The sequence below is a fragment of the Nansenia antarctica genome (assembly GCF_963989245.1).
Source record: "Nansenia antarctica genome assembly, chromosome: 1".
NCBI classification, from domain to species: Eukaryota; Metazoa; Chordata; class Actinopteri; order Argentiniformes; family Microstomatidae; genus Nansenia; species Nansenia antarctica.
Window position 1 is genome coordinate 49,345,988 of NC_137674.1, and position 24,512 is coordinate 49,370,499.

General features: G+C 49.1%; 1 protein-coding gene across 1 annotated transcript; it reads right to left on the reverse strand.

Moving 5' to 3' along the window:
• On the reverse strand, positions 1 to 23,844 carry ptpn21 (protein tyrosine phosphatase non-receptor type 21; the record flags this gene model as incomplete). The annotated part of the gene is made up of 19 exons (XM_080523654.1): positions 1 to 129; positions 627 to 787; positions 1,533 to 1,767; positions 1,855 to 1,983; positions 2,905 to 3,123; positions 4,682 to 4,816; positions 8,025 to 8,711; positions 8,760 to 9,757; positions 10,183 to 10,264; positions 11,327 to 11,387; positions 12,442 to 12,521; positions 13,249 to 13,336; positions 14,560 to 14,648; positions 16,726 to 16,813; positions 17,842 to 17,912; positions 18,093 to 18,160; positions 19,607 to 19,704; positions 21,690 to 21,859; positions 23,665 to 23,844. 19 exons carry the CDS (start codon positions 23,842 to 23,844, stop codon positions 1 to 3), a joined length of 3,768 nt encoding a protein of 1,255 aa, XP_080379780.1.
• Between the last annotated feature and the right edge of the window lie 668 nt (positions 23,845 to 24,512).

The window sequence follows — 24,512 nt, forward strand, 5'->3', positions numbered from 1 at the left end:
CTAGATGAGCCGGGAGTTGCGGAGGAACTGGATGAGGACTTTGTAGATGAAGGAGTACTGGGAGATGGTCTGCACCATCATCATCCTCTGCTGCCTCAGCATGGTCAGCACCGTGGGGACGTCCAGCATCTGGGGGGGGGGGGGGGGGGGGGGGGGGGGAGAGAAAGAGAGGGAGGGTGGGAGAGGGAGTAAGAGAGAGGGAGGGAGAGGGAGAAAGAGAGAGGGAGGGAGGGAGAATGAGAGGGAGGGAGGGAGAGGGAGAAAGAGAGAGGGATGGAGGGAGAGGGAGAAAGAGATGGAGGGAGAGGGAGAAAGAGAGGGAGGGAGAGGGAGAAAGAGAGGGAGGGAGGGAGGGGGAGAAAGAGAGGGAGGGAGGGAGGGGAAGAAAGAGAGAGGGAGGGAGGGAGGGGGAGAAAGAGAGGAAAAAAAAATCATCATAGAACCCACGGAAAAAAACTGTCTCCAACACCGCCAGCACCCTCCAATCACACGCGTGTTTCGACACCGTTCCTCGTTCCATTCCCACGCGTTAACAATGACGCCCCCACCCCGACCTCCGATGTCCTACCTCTGCCAGCCTCCCCTGGGTGTTGGAGAGAGAGAGAGGGAACAGAGGGAGTCCTTACCTCGTTGTGCTCCAGACAGGCGATCATGATCTCAGACAGGATCACCACCCCTGTGCGGCCCACCCCGGCGCTGCAGTGGACCAGGACCGGCAGGTTGGTGTTCTTGGGGTCGCTGGTGCTGTTGGTGTGTCTGCGGACCGACTGGATCTCCTCCAGGTACGCTGGTGGGAGAGGAACACACGCACAGGACAGAAGGTTGGGTTTCGGGTCGGAAGAAATAACCGAAAGTCGTCGATAACGAAACGGATCGGGGGACTCGATGTTTCTACGAAATCGTTCAACAGCCGTGGAGCTCTGTTAACGCAAATCCCAGAACTATGTCGGAATCTACAGAACAAGATCTCTACAGCTCTAGATCCACAGGTTCTAGAACAGGACCTCTACAGCTCTAGATCCACAGGTTCTAGAACAGGACTTCTACAGCTCTAGATCGAACAGGTTCTAGAACAGGACTTCTAGAGCTCTAGATCTAACATATTCTAGAACAGGACTTCTAGAGCTCTAGATCTAACAGGTTCTAGAACAGGACATCTACAGCTCTAGATCTAACAGGTTCTAGAACAGGACCTCTACAGCTCTAGATCTAACAGATTCTAGAACAGGACTTGTACAGCTCTAGATCTAACAGGTTCTAGAACAGGACCTCTACAGCTCTAGATCTAACAGATTCTAGAACAGGACTTCTACAGCTCTAGATCTAACAGGTTCTAGAACAGGACCTCTACAGCTCTAGGTCTCGTGAGGGGGTCTATAGATTCCAATTCCTTTCAAGGTCAACGAAGGACATGCTGTGTCATTTTATGGTAATTTGAAAATGCTGTGTCATTTTAGTGAAGCGCCGAAAACAATGTGTGTGTGTGTGTGTGTGTGTGTGTGTGTGTGTGTGCGTGCGTGCGTCATGCTCACAGAGGAAGCCGGTGAAGTCGTCGGGGCAGCCGTGGTCGGGCCAGTTGATGTACTGCAGGTGCCAGACCGTCCTCTCCTGGCCCGTCAGCAGGTGTTTGATCTTCAGGCCCGTGGTGGCGTAGCAGCCGGAGTCCGTGCGGAAGCGCGTGGTGATCTTGAAGCGGCCGTACGTCACCGTGTTGTGGCGCGAGCCCAGCCGCGGCCAGTAGCGGAAGCTCTTCTCCCTGCCTCCTTCCTGGGGTGGGTGGGGGGGGTCAAAGGGCAAAAGTTAGTCTCCCTAGTGTCATGTAATAACTGACACACACACACACACGACACACACCTCTTCGGCGGTAACCATGGCGATGATGGCCACGCCCTGCTCCCAGACCATCTGCCAGAAGTCCTGGCAGGTGTTGGACAGCGGGCCCTGGGAGGCGATGTAGCTCCACTCGTCTCCGCCCACCGTCACCTAGGAAACGTCCCGGGAGGAGAGATACACACGGTCATGAAGTGGGCCGAACCACCACCACCTCCACCAACACCTCTACTGCACTAGGGGTAGTGGTGGCCTGGCCTAGTGGATGGTGAGTTGGACCGGTGATCAGAAGGTCATGAGTTCAAACCCCACCTGGGAACACCACCACTACGTAGTGTGCCCTTGAGTAAGGCACTTAGCCCTAAATTACTCCAGGGAGACTGTCCCTGTAATCTCTAATTGTAAGTCTCTTTGGATAAAAAGCTAGATGGTAAAAATCTAATGTAATTGTAATGTAATGTAATTGTAATTGTAATGTAATGCAATGTAATGTAATGTAATGTAATGTAATTGTAATGTGACTGTAATGGACCTGGAACAACAGGCCCCAGATCTGTCTGTCTGTGTGTCTGCCGCCCCAGGAGGTAGGCATGTCTGACATGACCACACACAGCCTGGGGGGGGGGGGGATCAGGGAGACAGGACAGCACAACGCTTTGACTTCTAAAGCATGGAATCTGTTAAAGGAATCTGTTAAAGGAATCTGTTAAAGGAATCTGTTAAAGGAATCTGTTAAAGGTGCTATACATCTCTGCGCTACCCTGATGTGTGAGGCATTATTGAGTGTGTGTGTGTGCGTGTGTGTGTGTGTGTGGAGGTAAAAATCTCTACCTCTACCTCCCCCAGCCTCCCCTGGTGTGTACGTATGTATGTATTCAAGCGAGGGTACGTATGCAAGCTCGTGTGTCTATATGTGTGTGTGTGTGTGTGTGTGTGTGTGTCTATATGTGTGTGTGTGTGTGTGTCTATATGTGTGTGTGTGTGTCTATATGTGTGTGTTTGTGTGTCTATATGTGTGTGTGTGTGTGTCTATATGTGTGTGTGTGTGTGTGTGTGTCTATATGTGTGTGTTACCCTGATGTGCGAGGCGTTGATGTAGCCCGTGTTGTTCTCCTTGGTGGGCACCAGCTCCACGCGCGTGTCGTCGTAGGGCAGCACGTCCTGGAAGCGGTTCCTCTCGCCGCTCTCGGGCATCTGGGCGATGGAGCAGTCGCCCGTCGCACGCCGCTTAGGGACCTGCTCGTACTCCGTGAACACCATGCCCTGCTCCATACGCTGCTCCAACACCTTACACTGAGAGAGGGGGAGAGAGGGAGGGAGGGAGAGAGAGAGAGAGAGAGAGAGAGAGAGAGAGAGAGAGAGAGAGAGAGAGAGAGAGAGAGAGAGAGAGAGAGAGAGAGAGAGAGAGAGAGAGAGAGAGAGAGAAAGAGAGAGAGAGAGAGACACACACACATACAATTATAAAATGTCCCTGGTACGGTGTTTCCCATACATAGACAAGACAGAGGCGGGCCGTCATAGTCTAATTTGTGCCACCATAGTCTCATAACAAAACCGAAAGTGTTTGTAGCGCTGTTTTTTTATAAGCATTTGTCAGCCGAGGACTTTTGGGGTTTTAATACGTGGTCCTCCCACCATAGTCTCACAAAAACCCTACGGGAAACACAGAATAGGCGATGAAAATGATTTCACAGGTAGCTTACATACAGACACACAGTTTGACAAAGTCGGCTACACATCAGGCAGATTAACAGTTACCAGGGGGGTATTCCATCAACGTCTAGGAAGGAAAAAAATAATTCTAAAGGAATATCCAGGCTCGTGAGATTGAACAAAATAATCCAGGATTTTTCTTTATTTTTTTTTAACAAGTCTCACGCCGACTTTGTCTAAACTGTGTATGTAGATACCTGTGAACTCATTTTTTAAAATCTCCTAAGCAGTGTGTTGCATTTTTATCTCCTGAGCAGTGTGTTGCATTTTTATCTCCTAAGCAGTGTGTTGTATTTTTATCTCCTAAGCGACGTTGATGGAATACCCTCCTGGTCTATGTTACTATGTCAACGATATCAACACATTTCTCCCTGTCATATGCAATCTCATAACAAAGCCTTCACTGAACAAAGCATGTTAAATCCACACCCACGCTCACTGTACAGGTGGTTTGTCTGTGCCGCACACGCTCACTGTACAGGTGGTTTGTCTGTGCCGTACACGCTCACTGTACAGGTGGTTTGTCTGTGCCGTACACGTTCAACAACATCACATGAACCTCATCACTGCCTGAGAACGTGGCACATAGAATTCATGTCACTATCCTAAAACTGTACAATAACAAATCACCACAATATCACCAATCCAACACACAAGGAACAGCCATCCCCAAAGCACCAACTCTCCCTAAACTCACTAAACCCAATCCCACACCACGTCTGTCAGGATAGGTTACAAAACAACCCTCTCTCTGCTTGCATAACCAAAACAAATGCATAAGAGTAAAGAGAGAGAGAGAGAACGAGAGATACAGACAGACAGAGAGACAGCTACAGACAGACAGACAGAAACAGACAGACAGATAGACAGATACAGACAGACAAACAGACAGACAAACAGACAGAGACAGACAGATACAGAGACAGACAGACAGACAAACAGAGACAGACAGACAGAGACAGACACAAACAGACAGAGACAGATACAGACACAGACAGAGACAGACAGACAGACACAGACAAACAGACAGAGACATACAGACAGACAGACAGAGACAGACAGACAGACAGAGAGACAGAGCGACAGACAGACAGACAGACAGACAGACAGGTCTATCCCAGCAGACAGACGGTCCTACCCTCTCGTCGTTGGAGGCCTTCTCAGGCTCGTCCTTGCCCTCGTCGTGCAGCGGCAGGCGGGACAGCGTCAGCCCGTTGAGCGCCGCCACCTTCAGAGGACCCATCTTCTTCAGCTCCCGCTTCTTCATCCCCTGCTGGGTGAGGGAGGAGGAGGGGGGGGGGGGGTCAGAGGTCAGGGAGACGACGGACGGACACGGTCAGAAGCCAGGGATTAGACAGAGAGAGTGTGTGTGTGTGTGTGTGTGTGTGTTTGTGTGTAAGGTCGGGGCAGGCAGGAAGACAGAGCGAGCGAGTGTGTGAGTGTGTGTGCGGATGTGTACGGTGAGAGACAGCACAGCCCTCACAGTTTTGTTTTTTTTCTCTCTCTCTCCCAGAGGAATGTGACCGTTCCTGTTCTCCAGGTCGCCCTGCTACATTCCGCGCGTGGCAGGTGTGCGCGAGGGGGTCACGGTGAACCTGTTTACGTCACCCGCGCCACCTCGCGCGCCCCCCTGAAACTACCCACAATGCCCCTGTGCTTTCATGTGGGTCAGAGGGATCAGCAACGGTGGCTTGTGTGATGTCAGAGGCAGCCATACTGCGCATACCGACAGGCAGGTTTAGTCACCTGAGCGGCAGAGAGAGAGAGAGCCTGTTATTGGCTGGAAGGATGACGGCACATTTCGTGGCCTTTTCCCGGTGTTGACACATAACTTGAGACCTCGACGTGGCGTCTGACAATTCTTCGGGTGTCAGCGATGAGGAAGAGCTGATTCAGAGAAACATCTACCTCCGAGAAATCCAACCTGAAGTCACAATTGTCCAAAGTGTTTCTTTCATTTTCGGGAACTAGTTTCCTTCCCTTCTCTAGCAGTGTGACTTTACTGATGATGACTTACTTCAGACAAATGTATTTATTGTATACTTCATGTAGCTATGCTATGTGTGTGCAGTGTTTCCTCCAGGATTTTTCACATTAGTGGCGGAGCGTTCATTTTTCGCGAGCAGAGCGCGCACAATTTTTTTCAGCGTGCACGCGCACAAAACCCGCACTGGCGCTCAAAACAAAGATGTAATTTCACCAAAAACTAGAGGGTGGCAACAATTATAATTTTTTTAATAGCGGTTAAGTCATTAAAGCCGAGCAGGTGATTTTATATAGAAGGTGATCAAATACCAAGATATCCTACAACTGCAGCGGACACACACACACACAGAAAGATCATCAGCTCATCGAATATGAAGTACACAAGAGTAGAGTACACATGGAACCGGGAACGCGCATACAGCACTGAACAACATCCGTAGAATATAAACTTGTGACTGAGAGTCACATACATACATACATACACACACACACACACACACACACACACACACACACACACACACACACACACACACAATGAAAGATCATCAGCTCATCAATACGAAGTAGGCCTACATGAGAGTACACGCACAAAACCGGCTAACGTTACTCATTAACTGTTTACACAAGTAAAATCACAGTGTGACAGTCAGATGGAGCATTCGGTAAACAACAACAGCAAGGTAATGCATCAGCTGAGTTAAAGAAAACCAACTCTTACCTTTGAGGACACCAACATGAGCCCTGCTTACCCGTACCTCCGCCGTTCTGTTCGTGGTGATTTTAGAGTCAATAGATTATTTTTGCCCCGCGCATATTGCTATGAATAGTTCGAAGCTAGCGTTAGGTGCGAGAATGCTCGGTTAACCCATTAGCGGGAACATTATTTGTTTCACAAAATAGGCTGATTTAGTTGACCATGAACATCAGAGAGACTACATTACGAATGTTCATTTAAAATACTCTATACTGAGCACTGGTATAAGAACATGAACAGAGAACAGCAGTAAATGCAATAACCCACAGTTGTCGCTGATGATGTTGCATTTTCGATTAGGATACGTTTGTCCCGTTAAATTCGGACCAATCACAAAACTGTTATGAAAGCGCGTCGCCTCGCGCCGCGCGCCTGTTGAGAGCGATTCAGTCTCGATTGCAGTGCGAACACAAACGACGAGGTTAATTGCAACATTGTAACATATTGTAACTAACTACGCCCTAAATCGGAACGAAATGTAGGTCTGTAAGCGGCCTAAATCTAGCTTCAATCTGCTTTTTTTCTGTTCTCCGGTCATAATAACTCGCTGCCTTTCTGCGCAGCCTGAATCAAAGTGGACTGTCTGAATCAATTAGTGGCGGAGGAAATTCATTTGTGGCGGCTCGCCACGAATAATTGCATATAGAGGAAACACTGGTGTGTTCAGAGTGTGAGTGTGTTCAGTGTGTTGTTCAGTGTGTTCCTATTCAGGCCTGCCGCAACGCTGTACAAGCACTCCACTGTAAAGCCTAGCATGTTCAGTCTGTGTAGTGACGATTCAGAAGTGTTCTCTAATATTTCACCAACAGCCCCGATGCTGTAATTGTCAATGAAAACCACAGAGAGGTGCTCATTCTAGAAGTTGGCTGCACCTTTGACCATAGCCTAGAGGAAGCCTTTTCAACCAAGATCTTGAAATACCAACAGCTGGAGCATTATTGGTAGCCACTCAATATGGAGAAGGCGGTGCTTCTTGCACCCATGAGCTGGAGACTGTTTTACAGTATTGATACTGTATCTGTCATTCCACTGTTATCATTTGGTGTGAATAACATCCTGTGTGTAGCATAACTGGTTGTCAACCCAGCACTATTGTAACTGACTGTTTTCATAATGTCAAAATGCACTGATAGTATTTATGTCCTTTAGATATTGTACATTTATGTGGACATAAATAAAGCATTTAAAATGTGTGTGTGTGTGTGTGTGTGTGTGCATATGTGCACGTGTAGTGTGTATGTGTGTGTGTGTGTATGTGCGTGCGCGCACGTTCTGGGCCCTGGACAGTCTGGACGGATTGATGGCAGCTGCTGGACTGAAAAAATCAGGTGTAGTGCTGAGGCACAAACATGTACATTTCAAGCCTGCAAACTGTGACACTTTAAATAAATGTGTAATAATACTATTGTGCAATATGACAACCCTAGTCGTCTATCTGTACAGTATAGTACAGTGGATAGTGTACATAGCCTTTATTTATGTAAACCAGCTCCTTCCCTTCTTGTGATTTTTTTTTTTTTTTTTTTTTTTTTCTTTCCTAACACCAGGGGAGCCACCCCTCCTAAATTTCGTTGTTTGGTACCTGTACTGTAGCAATGACAATAAAGTCCATTCATTCATTCATTCATTCATGTGTGTGTATATTTGTGCATGTGTGTGTGAGTGTGTGTGTGTGAGTGTGTGTGAGTGTGTGTGTGTGTGTGTGTGAGTGTGTGTGTGTGAGTGTGTGTGGACTCACGTGAGGGGGCAGGCCTTCCACAGGCTTCCTCCCAGCGGGGACGTCAGACACGGGCCTCTTCTTGGCCTTCTGCTTGGCCTGGCTCAGGTCGCCCTCCGACACAGAGGGCGTCATCCTGGGGGGGGGGCGCCCGTCCGCCAGCAGGTACAGAGGCTCCGCCTCCTGGCTCGGCGGGTGATAGGCCGGAGGGTCCAGGGCCGAGCCTATGGGGTAGGCGGGCGGCGGCTCGGCGGGGGTCTGCTGCTGCCTACCCGGGGGGGCCGCGGGGTGGTGGTGGTGCTGCTGCTGCTGGTGGTCGCCCCCCCCGAGGACGTCGTGGGACCGCGGCGTGTGCCGTCCGCCGCCGTCAAACTCCTCCGGCTCCTCCTCCTCCCCACTGCTGTGCACCAGCATGGTGGCGTCCGACAGGGACTTCTTGTGGCCGTAGCGCGGCGGCGGCTCGTCCTCCCTGCCCTCCCCCCCCTGCCCCTCCCCATCCTCCCCTCCTCCGTCGTCCTGCTTGGTGCGCTCCAGGAACACGTTGAGCTGGGAGCCCTGGGAGGAGGAGGCGTTGTTGGCGGGGGCGGCGGTGGTGGACAGCGACCTCTCCTTCACCCTCATGCCCTCCAGGCTGTACGCCAGGCCGGCGATCTCGATGGAATTGCGCTTCTGTGCGTCGTGGTGGTGCTGGTGGTGGTGGTGGTCGGGGTGGTGGTGGTGGTGGAGGTGGTGCTGGTGCTGGGGGTGGCCCCCGACACCCCCGCCCCCACCGCCCCGGTGCTGGGGGCCCCCCAGGCCCAGCAGCAGCAGGGGTTCCGACACCTCCTGCAGGGAGTGGGCCACGGGCAGGCTGTCCTCCTGGAACGTCTGCACCGAGTGGTGGACCCGCCGGCCCGTGATGATCAGGTCTGGGTTGCTGCTGCTGACGTACAGGTGGCGCGACAGGTCCGGCGTGCTGTTGGCGGGCCGCGGCACGCGTCCGGCGCCGTAGTACGGGTAAGGGGGGGGCGGCCGGTACACCTGGGTCCGCAGGATGTTGGCCGCCGGGTACTCGTCCTGCTCCGCCTGCTGCTGCAGCAGCTGCACGTTGGTGAGCTCCGGCACGCTGACCGCCCCCCCCACCACGGGACGCCTCTCCGCCGGGTGGTAGGGGTACGGGGAGGGGCTGTGGAAGCTGGAGTTGAGGTGGAAGGGGTAGGGGTGGTGGTGGAGGTGGTGGGCGCCCCCCCCTCCTCCTCCTCCCCCTCCTCCTCCGTGCTCCCCCCCCCGGATCTCCGGCTGGCTGTAGACTAGCGGGTCGGGTCGGCTGTAGGCGTACGAGTTGCCGATGTTCAGGTTCCGCATGGAGTGGCTCTGCCGATGCTCCTGGGACAGCATCATCCCCCCTCCTCCTCCTCCTCCACCTCCTCCCCCTCCTCCTCCTCCTCCGCGGCTCTTCTGGCGCATCACCGTCTCATAGTCGGGCGTGGCGCGGTAGGAGGGCGGGATAAGGGCGCTGTGGCGGTGGGAGGGGACGTAGTCGGGCCGGGTGACGTCGCTGCCCGTGATGGAGGGGTTGGAGGAGGCGGGCGAGGGCTGGACATAGTGTTGGGGGTTGGTGAGGGAGCTGGTGCTGTGGGCGCTGTACACGCTGCCGTTGCGCAGGCGGCCCCCTCCCCCGCCCCCGCCACCCCCCCCGTACTCCAGCGGGGAGCGGTCCAGGCTGGTCTGGGAGTGGTAGTAGTAGCCGTTCTGGTTGTTCATGTACAGATTGTCTGAGGGAACAAAAAAAATAAAAACACCCCCCAAAAAACCCCAAACAGACAGAAGGAAGGAAGGACATGGATTTCTGGGATTAGTACTCATTCAGCTGTGGGTGGGACATAATAACACAATAATAATCACAGATTTGAAGTTAATAGCGCCTCAAGGACGCTGTGCAGAGAAAAAAAAGAGAAAAAATTTGAAATAATAGAAGCAGGACAATAAACAAGAAAAAGAAAAAGAAAAAAGCCACCACAACAAACAGAAACAGAATAGGGATAGGGTGGGTGGGCCGCTATGTGGTGTGTCGTTACAGAATGTTCTGTGGATTCATGGTTATGGCATCGTCATTCCAGAGAGTTTGAAGTGGAACCCCCCCCCCACCCTCACACCACCGTGCCCCCCCCCCCCCCCCCCCCCCCCCCCCGTAGGCTACCTTGGGAGGATGTGTAGGGCTCTGTGAAGTGTCCATTGTAGTGCATCTGGGGTGGAGGTATCATGTAGCCCTGGGGCTTTGGCTGCGGGACGGACGTCAGACAAGAGAGGGATTCAGATCAGCACACATGATCTGGGGCCGGCCCCCCGCGGCCCCCCGGGCAGGGCAGCACACAGCCCATCTGACTGGCTGCTCTGCCTCGGTCATGTGCTGCCTTTCACATGCCACCGCTTAGCGGGGCAGAGTGTGCGTGCGTGTGTGTGTGTGTGTGTGTGTGCGTCTGTACAGTACGTGTGTGTGTTTAGTTTGAGTTTAATGTGTGTGTGTGTGTGTGTGTGTGTGTGTGTGAGTGCGCGCGTGTGTCTGTACAGTATGTGTGTGTGTGTTTAGTGTGAGTTTAATGTGTGTGTGTGTTTGTGTGTGTGTGTGTACGCATCTGTACAGTATGTGTATGTGTTTAGCGTGAGTTTAATGAGTGTGTGCGTGCGTGTGTGTCTGTACAGTACGTGTGTGTGTTGGGTGTGCGTTTAATGTGTGTGTGTGTGTGTGTGTGTGTTTGTGTGTGTGTGCGCGTGTGTGTCTGTACAGTATGTGTGTGTGTTTAGTGTGAGTTTAATGCGTGTGTGCGTGTGTATGCGTCTGTACAGTACGTGTGTGTGTTGGGTGTGAGTTTAATGTGTGAGTGTGTGTGTGTGTGTGTGTGTGTGTGTGTGTGTGAGTGCGCGCGTGTCTGTACAGTATGTGTGTGTGTTTAGTGTGAGTTTAATGTTTGTGTGTGTGTGTGCGTCCGTACAGTATGTGTTTAGTGTGAGTTTAATGTGTGCGTGCGTGTGCGTGTGTGTGCGCGCGCGTGTGTGTCTGTACAGTATGTGTGTGTGTTTAGTGTGAGTTTAATGTGTGTGTGTATGCGTCTGTACAGTATGTGTGCGTTTAGTGTGAGTTTAATGTGTGTGTGTGTGTGTCTGTACAGTATGTGTGTGTGTGTTTATCGTGTACGTGTGTGTATTTTATTGTGTGCGTGTGTGTGTGTGCATCTGTACAGTATGTGTGTGTGTGCGTCTGTAAAGTGTGTGTGTGTGTGTGTGTGTGTGTGTGTGTGTGTGTGTGTGTGTGTGTGTGTGTGTGTGCGGGGCTGGGAGCGTACCAGAGGCATCCTTGTGGAAGACCTCCGTCTCACCGGGTTGACAGGGGCGGTCTGCGTTTGTCTGTGGAGGAGAAGAGCACAGTGAACCAGACATCACCACACACTACAGGATCTCTTTCAAGTGGAAAAAGTTTGACGAGGGAAAACGTCTTATAGAAACGAGTGCAAAGTCCCGTATACGCCGTGTCGTCGGCTACGGAGCCGATCACATTCGTCCCCAAACGTACTTTGCATCCCGTCATGTCACATCCTGAAGTTACAGGGGGACGGAGGCTAACTATGGGGAATACAGGGGCGTGTTCGGTGTCAGATAAGAGCTGTGGTTGTCCAACTCAACGCCCCCCCTCAACGCCCCCCCCCCCCCCGCGCCCCACCGGAGAGAGACTACAGGCCGGCAAACCTCCCTTCATCACAGTGATGGATCTATCCCCCCCCCCCCCCCCCCATGCACATAAAACTCAATTTTCCTCTTTTCTTTTTTTTTTCTCTTTTCTTTCTCTTTCTTCTTATTTTTTTGGGGGAGAGTTTGTTGAGTTTGTCGCCTCATATAAAACAGCATCAATTCAGAGGAGAGACAGGGCTGGCTGGGGGGGCATGCCATGCCTAAACCAGAGCTTCATTTAGATGTGGAGGGCCTTTGTAGGGCTGTGGTTGGTGGTCGGTGGGGGTGGGGAGGGGGTGGGGTGTTGGCATGGGGACGGGGAGGGGGGACTGTGGCTGTAGTAGGCGAGGCCAGCGTTGCTCACCCCTTGTTAGAAGGCGGAGAGGAGGGACGAGAGAGCATTGAAAAGCGAGGGAAGGAGAGAGAGAGAAGGGACTTCTGGGAGACCTCAGAAGGCGGGGGGGCATACTCGTCATACTCCTCTCTGGAGGGGGGGGAGAAGGGGACAGGAGTGAGGCCACACCCATACACCCACACACCCACACCCACGATGATAACCCACGCACATGTACGCACACACACACACACACACACACACACACACGCAAACAAACAAACAATGAAAGACAAACACACAAACACACACAAACAAACAAACAAACAAACACACACACACACACACACACACACACATACAGGAAACGGGCCAGACTGGTAAAAGAGAGACACTTACAGGCTGCTCTTGTTAATCTTATAAAACTTGTGGCGGGCCAGGCACATCCTGCAGACATATTTGGAGGTTTCCATGTCTTCCTGTAGTGGAGAGAGAACACATGAGAACACATGAGACATCCACTACCCTGGTGGTGCTTCCTCAGTCACCTCAGTCCTCCTCACCTCCAACACAACCTGCTGGTGGCTCTACTGAATGAATGAATGAATGAATGAATGAATGAATGAATATGAATGATGAATGAATAGTTTAATGACCACACGACCTAGGTCGGTGGAATTTGTTTTCGGTACAGCTCAAACAGCAGTGTCTATAAACATACACACATTGCACATAACTATCCCCCCATGACGGCCACCATACAGCACACAGCAGCACACAGCACGTCAGGACGGACAAACACACACCAACACAGAGGTGCACCACTGGAATGACTGAAGGCTAACGGCTAACTGGAGAGTTCTCCTATTTAAGGTGTATAGAAGGATACACTGGGAGTGGGAGTGTGTGTGTGTGTGTGTGTGTGAGAGAGAGTTCCTGTGTGTGTGTGTATGTGGGTGGGTGTGTGTGTGTATGTGTGTTCCTGCTGGTCAGTAGGTAGGGGGGTGTGTGTGTGTGTATGTGGGTGTGTGTGTGTGTGTATGTGTGTGTGTGTGTGTGTGTGTGTGTGTGGGTGGGTGTGTGGGTGTGTATGTGTATGTGTGTGTGTGTGTGTGTGTGTGTGTGTGTGTGTGTGTGTGTGTGTGTGTGTGTGTGTGTGTGTGTGTGTGTGTGTGTGTGTGTGTGGGTGTGTATTGGGAGACTGACCGTCTGGAGCTGAACGCTCTCCTCCTTGTTGGCCAGCTCCAGGGCGAAGAAGGACTTGTTGTGAGTCATGTTGTTAATTTCGTTCCACCTACAACAGCCAATTAAAACACAGGCGGGTGGCGCCGGTCACATCTAGAACCCGAATCTCCATTACAGCCACTCTCACATGAACACTGTCGACCGGTGGCTGTTAAGACTGAGAACCGATCGCACAAATGTCACCCACATACACACCCAAAGACATACTGTACTGTGTTGTACATGAAGGAGAGCTTATTTCACAGTACGCTTGCATGCCAAATGAGACTACATTAGGTTGAGCCGTTAGGTAACATTCCAGCTGATCCCACAAGGTAAGAGACGACCTAAGAATAACTTTGGATTCTACCAAAACTCAATCTTTTTTAAATTTTTATCGAACCTTTATTTCTTCTGGGAGACACACAGAGACAGAGGTCTCTTTTGCGGGTGTGCCCTATTCACATTACAAACATGAGCAGCTTCCCACTGCTGTCAGGACTGCAGAGTCACTACCTAATCCTCTGCCGTAGACTAAAGACCTCAGTTTCTTCAGGCTACACCTTAACTGTCCCTCCTAAGACCTCTTCATCCCCTCTACCCCCCTGCAAAGTTTCTCTAACTGTAAATCAAATCAAATAAATATAAATAACACAGCCTTCCTTCTTCTAGCATTATGACTGCCAATGGGCCCCTGGCCCCAGAATAGATTACTTTTTCTTGTGATTGACTGATGGATAGATGATCGGCTTACTTAAGACAAATGTCTTTGTTTGCGTCTGCTAAATGCCCAAAACAACAACACTAATCAATGAAAACCCAGAGCATCTCTGTGTGAGCTGCTCCCTAACCAAGGACTTCAAACGAGTGTGATGGGTCAGGTACCTCCAACCTTAGTCAACCCTGAAGATCATCCAATATCTGAGGAGCACAGTGGCTAGAAAGCAGCTTTTTCCCAATCCTGTAAAACACCCATGGGACACGGGAGAGTAGCGACACGGGAGAGTGTCTCGGGACACGGGAGTGTGTCTGATCACAACTAGGTCTCCGTATTAATATTTGGGGAGACTTTAAAAATAACTGCTTTGTATACAAATAGATAGTGATAACGATAACCCCCCCTCGTGAAATACGTCGACTGCTTCGAGCGGGAAGAAACAAACCAGACAGGGCTTTCCATTCAGCCAGTTCATATTTAGATGCGGATCACATCGCTGGCGCCTGTGGCATCACTTGTCAATAAAAATGAAAATGTAAAAAAAACAACTCTGCCGGTTATTTCCGGAGCCTTACCTAAAAACCAGGGGCGGCCGGCCGTTTTTGTGCTTGACGAAGATGCCGTCCAGACAGGCTCCCAGGTGGATGTCTGTACCCTGGCTGTCCTGTGGGAGAGGGCCAGAGGAGAGGGACGTTTAACAGACAACTTCTCCCCTCAGTTAACACATCAGGGGAGGCTGGGAATTCGGAGGACGGGTAGAGATCCCCTCCCCTGGAACATGTGTATAGGAGGAGTAGAGGTGGCCCCCGTATGGGAACGGACGGTGGGCCGGCGTTAAGGGCAGTGGTATAGCGTAGGCCCTAGCGTGTGATGGCTGGTGGACCGTGCCCGGTCTCTCACCAGGGTTCCCACACCTTCTGAAACAATTCCCTCAAATTCAAGGACCCGACACGGCATAGTTTGAGACAGATCTAGATGAGAATTGATATAATAGGAACTATCCGCTCACAGACAACAATGAAAAAGAGAGGCTTTTGAATGTAGAGGCTTGAACACTAGATGGTCTCTTGCCCTCTCTACCACAGCACAGCAAAACAATATATTGTAAAATATGTGTAAAGTTCCTGTGTTAAGTTAAGCAATACAGAGACTTATATATAATTACGTAAAACTTTTTTTAAAATCTGAGAGAGAGTATTGAGAGAGAGGGGAATCCAAGCACTTTCAATGACCCATGTCTATTTATTTATTTTTTAATTCACAAACTTTCAAGGATTTCAAGGACTCGTGGGAACCCTGTCTAACCCTTGAGACACACCAGCGACCACTACCTCAGCAGTGCGTGTGCATGGCGGAGCTTCCGCCGCTCTCACGTCTGCGGTGTCCATACAGACAGCGTTTTTCTGCTGCAGAGCTGCTACTGCCAGCCCTGTCTTTGTACGTTGAGTTTGCCTTTGATAATGGCCGCCAATAATATAATGTTTCATTTCACTTCGTTCTAAATAGTTCTGGGTTCGGTCCCTGCTGTCACCCGTCCTTAATGAGCTGTTCAAAAAGTGAAACGGTTAGAACCAGGAAGCAGTCACGTCGTTTTTTTTGTTTACCCTCGTTCAGAGCGAGAGAGAGAAAGAGAGAGAGAGAGACCACTGGAAAAATCCTGCCCTTCGCCTGATGTTCTTTTAACTTATTAACATAATATAATTATAGCATAAGTGGGGTTTCTGCTATGACTACAGTAGACATAGTATACCTACTGTAGAAAAGGCTCTGACATTTCCGGGTCACGTTAAGACTCACGTTCTCTGGTGATAGGAAATGACCCTGCTAGTTTTGTATTGCGTCTAAAAAGAGTGACGATTCTCAAGTTCAGTGTGCACCACATTATAGCCTATTAAGTTTAGTTTCACCTATTAGTGACGATTAACAATTATCTTCATGTGTGATCCAGTTTGCGGCGTTCGGAGTATTGAGTCTTAAGTGCCAGTTGCTTCATTGTTATCTATGTTTATACCTCGTGAGTTTGGCCGCGCATCTGTATATCCCCAGCGTGATGAGAAATATTTCCAATGTCGTCACGATGCTCATTCTGTAATTCGGTTGTTAAGTCTGACGTCACACGTGACGTTTAGCAATTTCCAAACCAGAAATTCCCCGCACCATAGTACCAGTGTACTACAGCGGTAGAATGACAGTTAAATCGTTTTTTAGACTCGGATCTATTCATACAACAAGGGACACAGCACTTTCCCGTTTTTCCCATATTTGTCAGCGTCTTTGAGCCTCGGAAAAGCGCTATATAAAAATAATGAATTATTATTATTACTGAGGCATTTCGAAGAGAGCGCCTCAGCCAACTTTGGACCCGGAAGGACGTCACGACTTAACAAATGGAGGAAGTTCTTGTAGCCTATGTGATTGATGTAAAATGACCGTTGTACCTGTGTTATGTTGAATGAGCCTGATGGTGATTTATTTGTTATTTGAGAGTGATGATAATACTGAGTGTGAACTGTACCAATGACCACTGGTGGAACACAACACAGTTCAGAGAAGAAATGACATCTCCTCATCTTCATGTGTCCTGACTGATGATCCTGTTTACTGCCAAAACTAAGACAAACTAGCCCTACTTAATTACCTCAGCAACATCTAACTATAGTATCGTACCTATACGGCTTTTCATTTCAAACAGATAGCGAGAGTGTTAAAAAAAAAAAAACTGTTGTGTATGTCACGCTCACCTTGGCTTGGTAACTCTCCTGGCCGTAGCCCTCCATCTTCTCCACCTCCTGCATGTACGCCATCTCTGCCTCCGGAGCAGGCAACCCCCTGAGGGAGCAAGACACACGCACACGCACACACACACACGTGTACACACACACACACACACACACACGTGTACACACACACACGTGTACACACACACACACACACACACACGCACACATACATACACGCACACATACACGCACACATACACGCACACACACACGTACACACATACACACATACACACAATCAATACCAAAGACAAACAACCCACACAGCCCAGTAAACCAACACGTCCACACCCACATTCTTTAGTCACATGCCGGATCAGGATGACATCATCACCACCCTTCATCACGTTGAAGTGGAAGTCTCTATGTCGCTCCGCCACCTCCACCATCACTACCACCACCCACCCCCACCCACCCCCACCGCCACCACCATCGCCCACCCCCACCTTATCATAAACACCAAGACTGGGAGACAGGTATGTGACCTCTTCACCTCTCACCTCCCCCCACCTGAAACTGACACCCTCCCTCCCTGCCGTTCCACTCTGGGCCAAGGAATGACAACTATTCCTAGGGATGTTATGTGCTTTAATAGCTCTTTCCATCCAGACAGCCAGACGGCCCCAGCTAGCCCATATGGAGGGGATGGGAAGATGAGCAGAGCGGGATGGGGGGGGGAACCTGAAGATCGGGAGGATGAAAAACAGCTGTCCTTGGATTGAAGGGGGGAGTGTGGGGGGTTGAGGAGTTGGTGGGGGGGGTGTCGGTGGGGGCCTTGGTGCCAGGCCTTAGTGCTTGCTGGGCTTTTCATCTGCCTGGGGTGTAAATCATAGATGAGGCCCTCGCGGGCCAGATGGGCTTAAAAACGGACTCCTAACCGGGACCAGATGAGAGAGTCGTCGCGGGCCGACGCGCGACCGAACCTGGACCGAATTAGCTACGCCTGCTACGGAGATGTGAGGAGCTGACGGGGGTTTGTTTGGTGGAGGATGAAAGGCAAAGTCTTCCTCCCCAGATGGACCCCAGGACGTGCAGGGGTTGGGGGGGGGGGGGGGGTGGGCTTTGAAGCCTTCTCACCTGTAGCTCTGGTAGAGGAGGGCCACTTTCTGAGTGGCCTCCTCCAGCACTCTCTCATCCTGGATCCAGCCCTGCAGGGTGAGAGAGACAGGGGACACCAAGGTTGACATTGACATTGTACATCGTCATGAACGTTAACGTCATATTATTTCCCTTTTTATTTCGTTTTTTTGGGGGGGAAATGAGACCTTTGAAACGTTTCAGCTGTGAGACTCGTAAAAAGCATAAAGCGTAAAAGACGGGGGGCTTACGATTGGAAACAGCACAAACTTCTGGAGAAACTCCTGCGAGTCGTAGCGATTGAAGTCTCCGAAGTCGGCTGAAACACACATTTTCAAAAGAAAAAAATAAATCAGAAATGTTTTCCACACCAGGATATATAATGATGAATACAGTGAATACATTTATTTCCCCCCCCCCCTTCACTAAAAATAAATACAAAGCAATCCAGCCTAAATTAAAGCACATTTCCATTCCATTTTCTCTCAAAAATAGGTCAAATCCTGTAATGGGTCTATTTCGGAGTTGAGTGCGTGGCTCGCTGGGGCATGCGGGGGGATTTCTAGAATGGCGTGATGCTAGGAGGCCTGGGTGTATTATATGATGACAAGGCAGGCTAATTTTAGAAAAGCAGGGGACCCGTTTGTTACGGCAGGCCAGGGGGATTGCTTCAACATCTGAAATGGTGTTGGCCGTCCGACAGCGCAGCGCAGCGATTCCAGTCTGCCTGCTAGCGATGTTCACAGCTATGTCGGCTATCCCAGGCATCACGCCGTGCTAAAAGCTACAGCCCCTGGGCCCACAGCCCCCAACCTTAGCGGCTAGGTAAAAATAGACCGTGTCCAACACTGTCTGTGCCAGAAGCAGCCTAAAGCAAACTTAACATGGTTCTCTTATCTCAGAGAGATAATGAACACTTTCTCAACTTCTCAGAGCTTTCAAGAACAACCACAGTCGTTTATACAGTCCTTTTTGGCCCCAGAGGGGGCGATTCTGCCCGTGGGGGTCAGTTTGTTATGACCAGGTTGGAACAGTGAGTGTGTTCTCAGAGTCTGTGCTGTGTTTAACACCCAGGCCAGTAACTTGCAGCGCCTGATATAACTTTGCCAGCAGTGTTTGAGATTCTTCTGGTTGGGGCAGAAGTCGGAGGAGGAAATGTCATGCTGAGGAGACGCACGCAAGGTTCTTTTTGACACCGCAGCACGTCGCCCCGCCCTGGGCCCCAGAGGTTGGTTTGGGCTCGGTGCTGCTTCTTAAGTGCTCCACGTTCAAAAAGGACTCGTGAAAACCTTTATAAACCCAGAAGAAGTGCTTGACCAGGCCACAGACAAAGTTATTACAAGAGACACTTTTTAATATAAAAACTGACTGACAAAAACGATAGAACAATAACGTGTTCTCTAATATTCCAAGCGCATAAAAAAAAAAAAAAACAGTTAGAAGTTTTTCCACTATGATGTCCTTTGAAATTACATGACGACCACGAGTCATGGTACGATAACTGATCCTCGAGACTCACATACTTAACAACGTTACTCCTCCTTCGTTGGTGGACAGTCGACAGTTTACGGATTAATAAAAAGCACGAGGTCTGGAATTGATGACAACAGCAGCAGGTGGAGGCGGTGGTGCGCGGCGCAGCGACAACGCACACAGTGTTGGTCTACGACAGGTGCTGCTGCCACCACCGGCTGAACAGCTGGGGTTCTTCATCTCATCTAGTTCCCTTTCTGGCTTTTTAAAACCCCCCAGTTGTAAAAATTACCTTGCACTGCCAAGCCTGCCAAACGGATGGCCTGTTCGATGGAGCAAGGGATATGACCCTCCAAAACATCCTTTTTCAACTGGAGGTAATACTGATATCTGTCAAGGAGAGGAAACAGGAGATGATTGAAGTGTGGATAGAAGAATACAAACGATAATGAGAAACAAGACAACTCGTTCTGACTAGGGCTGGGTTAAAATCGATTTCCCGATTCTGAATCGATCTTCATTGAATGAGCGATTATCGATTCATAAATCCCGAGATCAATCTTTCATGCATTTTCCTGCTTGCAGCTTCAACCCGCAACGAGATCTCGTGGCCAGATCTCGCGCTACAATAATTTATCATATCTCATACCTCACGCAACGAGAGGTCTCAACACTGTAAAATCTAAAAACATGGCGATGGCAGGGACACTCAAGTCACCACCAGGCTTAAAGGCAGATGTCTGGGTGCATTTTGGATGTAAAAATTATGACGATAGAGATGAGCAGGACAAAAGCAAAGCCATATGCAAGCTGTGCGCGCCGCAGTGGAGGTTAAATTTAGTGGAAACACCACAAATCTACGGAACCACTTATTGAGGCATCACCCTGACGTGAAACATGGAAAAGCGGATCCGAAACAAGCCTCGCTGATAAAGACGTTTGGTTGCAAATTACAATCAAATTCTCAGTGTGCCCAACAAATTACAGAGGCTGTAGCAAATTTTATTTGCAAGGATATACGCCCGTACAGCGTTGTCGAAAATGCTGGCTTTTGAAGCCTCGTCAGTGTACTAGAACCACGCTACGTGTTACCGACACGCAAACAGTTGAGTGAAGTGATAGTCCCAGACATGTCCGTGCAGGTGAAACGTGACATCGCAACTTCACTTCAGCCAGCAGAGAGAGTTGCCATAACGTGTGACAGCTGGACATCCAGAGCAATGGACTCGTACCTGACAATCACTTGCCACTTTATCAGCGAGGCTTGTTTCGGATCCGCTTTTCCATGTTTCACGTCAGGGTGATGCCTCAATAAGTGGTTCCGTAGATTTGTGGTGTTTCCACAAACGTATTGTTACTGTATACTACAATATTTTAATAATCATTGATTTTCCAATTACGTTTATTCCTGAATAAAATCTTCCAATCTCCAAAAAGTGAGAAAGCAGTAATGAAGGGCTTTAGTTTCATGGACATTATGGTTTACAATGTGTTTTTTTGTTCCCCAAAATACCCTCATCTATTGCACTATTTTCGTTTGAGTTTTGCAAATTTTTATTTAGTATATATATATATATATATATATATATATATATATATATATAATGCAAATAAGCTATTTTAGGCTATGTTTGTAGCCCCTTTATTTACACTGGCTGCAGTAAAGCACATTAAAAAGCACTTTTTGTAGTGTCTGATTTAGCAAAATGTTGGTCAATGATGTTCATTTATGTTCCAATAAGAAGTATTCATGTAACTGCTTTGGAGTCAATTCTTAATGTAAACATTGATATGTTTAACAATGCTACATGTTATAGGGTTCCTTGAACCATTTATATAGCATTAGTTCTGAGAATCTCTTCATATTCAAGGAAAATGTATATTGTAACTAAATCGAATCGGAATCGAATCGAATCGAATCGAATCAGGAGCTGTGAATCGGAATCGAATCGTTTTGGGAAATCAGTGGCGATACCCAGCCCTAGTTTTGACATCCTCACTCATGTACACTGCGACGGGTAACCATCACACAGAGAAGATAACCAGGGGGGGTTTGGAGAAGCTCAGTATGTGTTACTGGGGACTTACTGAGGTAGCAAACGAATTGCAGTGAACAATGGTAGGAAGAAGGAAGGGGACAATGTTTTAGCTAGGAGATAAGAAGCTGAAAGAGCCATTTTTGCCCAGACATAGGTTCAAATAGCAATTAAAAATACTTAGCAGTTGCTTGATTGAGTTTGCCTGAGATAAAAAAAAATGGAAACCAAAGTGCCAAACCCTGCATATCTGGCACTCTGGCATATCTGACACTCTGTATTTCAAATATGTTTGGACCCAGGGTGGCTATGGTTTGGCTGTGTTTGTCCGTGGCTCACCTGGTGATCTCCTGCTGGAGCTGGGAGATGCAGGGCACGTAGAACACCACCCCGAAGTACACGGTGGGCTCCAGGCCGTACTTGTCCAGCTGCTTCTTCAGGGGCTTCTCCAGGTCGATCCATCGCTGCTGGTTCTGCTTGTTGAAGTACCACAGGCTGAAGAATGTTATCTGTGAGGATAGAGGGGGGGGGGGGGGGGGGGAGAGAGAGAGAGAGAGAGGGAGAGAGAGAGAAGTAGAAAGTGTGTGTGTGTGTGTGTGTGTGTGTGTGAGAGAGTGTAAAAGAGAGAGAAAGAGAGAAAGAAAGAGTGAGAGTGAGAGAGAGACAGCAGAGAGAGAGAGAGAGACAGCAGAGAGAGAGAGAGACAGCAGAGAGAGAGAGAGAGAGACAGCAGAGAGAGTGAGAGAGACAGCAGAGAGAGAGACAGCAGAGAGAGAGAGAGACAGCAGAGAGAGAGTGAGAGAGAGACAGCAGAGAGAGAGTGAGAGAGAGAGACAGCAGAGAGAGAGAGAGTGAGAGAGAGACAGCAGAGAGAGAGTGAGAGAGAGAGACAGCAGAGAGAGAGAGCGTTTAGCAGTAGTTGTGACACAGGGAACCAGAGGAGCTGAGTCTTCTGGAGAACGATTGGGACTGTGAGCTGATTATTCCTCCAAACCCCTTGTACCAATCATCACAGTGTGGATAATGAACATAAATATGCCTAGAATGCCTTAGATCAATAAAGCGTCCCGTTCAAACACTCCAGGCTACATAGTTAACCTTTCGTCAATATAAAGGACGGCAGAGAGGGAAGAGAAAAAGGTAATCTTCTTGTGGGACGTGAACCCAAGTGAGTCTTGAACCTTGCAAACAAGCCCAGGAGAGCTAGCCTCCACGCTGCCACTCCCTGCTCTGTCTTATGAGTTCAGCAGCGTGCATCAGCGTACATAAGGAACAGTGGCTAGAGAGAAGGCCTGACACGTACTGTTTATGGGGAAGGGAATGTTTCGGTTTGATCGGTCTAGCCGCCCCCCAGATATGCCATTACTAACCCAGTGAATTAATGTCTGTGTCGACACATGGCGCTTTAGCCAACACAAGGTGCTAGAGGAGCAAGTGAGTGATTCGGTGTCAGGTAGCCAAGTTTTGGAGATGGAATTCTAGTTCTTTTTTTCCCCTTTTTTGGGGGGGGGACTACATCCATTGTTTTATCGCACCATTTATACATTTGTTCACATTCTTCGACGTACAAACTCCAGATGGTAACAGCATGCTATTCATGAGGTTGGTTTTGTTGACAGATGGGGCCTGTTGCATATCAGACACCATCGGTATTCAAACTATTTGAGGTTCATGCAATCATCAATGTCTGTTGGGGGAAACTGCGTGACCTTTCAACAATGAACGGACCTCTTCTGCGGAATGACTGAGAGCAAAAACAGCTAGCCTAGGTCAATATAGGTGCTTACGGAAATTCACCAAATTCAATTCCAATTCATGGCTGATAGTCAGCACCATTGTGTCAGCGCTGTGTGACTATGTGACTACACATGACTAAGCCACGGTGGTATGTCTTTGGCCGAAACTAGTAAAGTCGCCTCTACTTCACACATTCTCAGTACAATGCAGACTTGCTGTGTGAAAAGCATGACAATACTGAATGAATAGGCCTACATTCTCTGGGCCTAACAATGACATGCCTGCGATAAGATTCGATTCGATTCGGTTCAACTTGAACAACAGACCGTCTCTGTCACTATTCATTCCGGTATGATGATGAAGATGACCAGAACATCGGATAGGCTATATTAAGAGATTAGTCAGAATGGCTTCTGATTACAAATCATGGTCAATCACACCAGAGATCCGTTTTCCTAAAAAGGGAACAAACACATCGCTTCCCATTATGAAAACGGGTCGATCCCACACGCACAAATGCACGGCAGGACGACAATACAGCGTTGTTGTGTGTTTTCTGCACGGTCATCATACATACCTCCCGTAACTCCAGTCTCTGAGCAACCGCCTCCAAGCATTCCTGTCCGGTGCTCTCCACAGAAAGCGTAAACTCGACAAATTCACCATCGAGCAGCTGGATGCGGGTGACGAGGCAGCTCTTGCTGGAGACCGTGTACCTTCGAGTTCTTTTGAGTTTTAAGCCGAAGGGCAGGGGCATGTTTCAAAGGCCCGTCGCGGGGGGGGGGGGGGGGGGGGGGGGGTGTTCTTCCTTAGTCCAGAGATGTGTGTCCTTCTCTTCAAACGTTGTCCATCAAAGTGAGAGTCAATATGAGGCCATCCACATGTCAGATGCATGTATCCCTGCCAAGAGAAGAAAAAAAAAAGTTACAGGTGATATTATTTTCGATTAGGGTAGTTATGACAAACATTTGTAAATACATAATAACTGTCTTTCCCATCAAAAACATGTACCGGCCTATTATGCTACTGGCTCTGAGGCCATTAACGTTGTTAGTGCCCTCAACAGAGACAGTTGATGTAAAATGTTCAATATAACAATATAGTTGATGTGCCTCATCATCATCATCATCATCATCATCATCATCATCATCAATGGCATTACCCAATAACACTGATGCACAGGGCACAAATAAACTAAGGTGGTGCTTGCTACCTCAATGCATCCTAAAGACAGATGGTAGCCACCAATGCCAACCACACATATGTCTAACCCTAATCCCCTTAACGTCGGTGCATTGGTTGGTGCAAGTCACCCCACTAGTGAGTGTTGGACTGAGCTGTGTGAGTGTGACTAAATAATAAAATTAAGTGTGACTTAAGTGTGAATGTGAATCAACAAATTAGCTGGCTGTAAACAGTCTAACA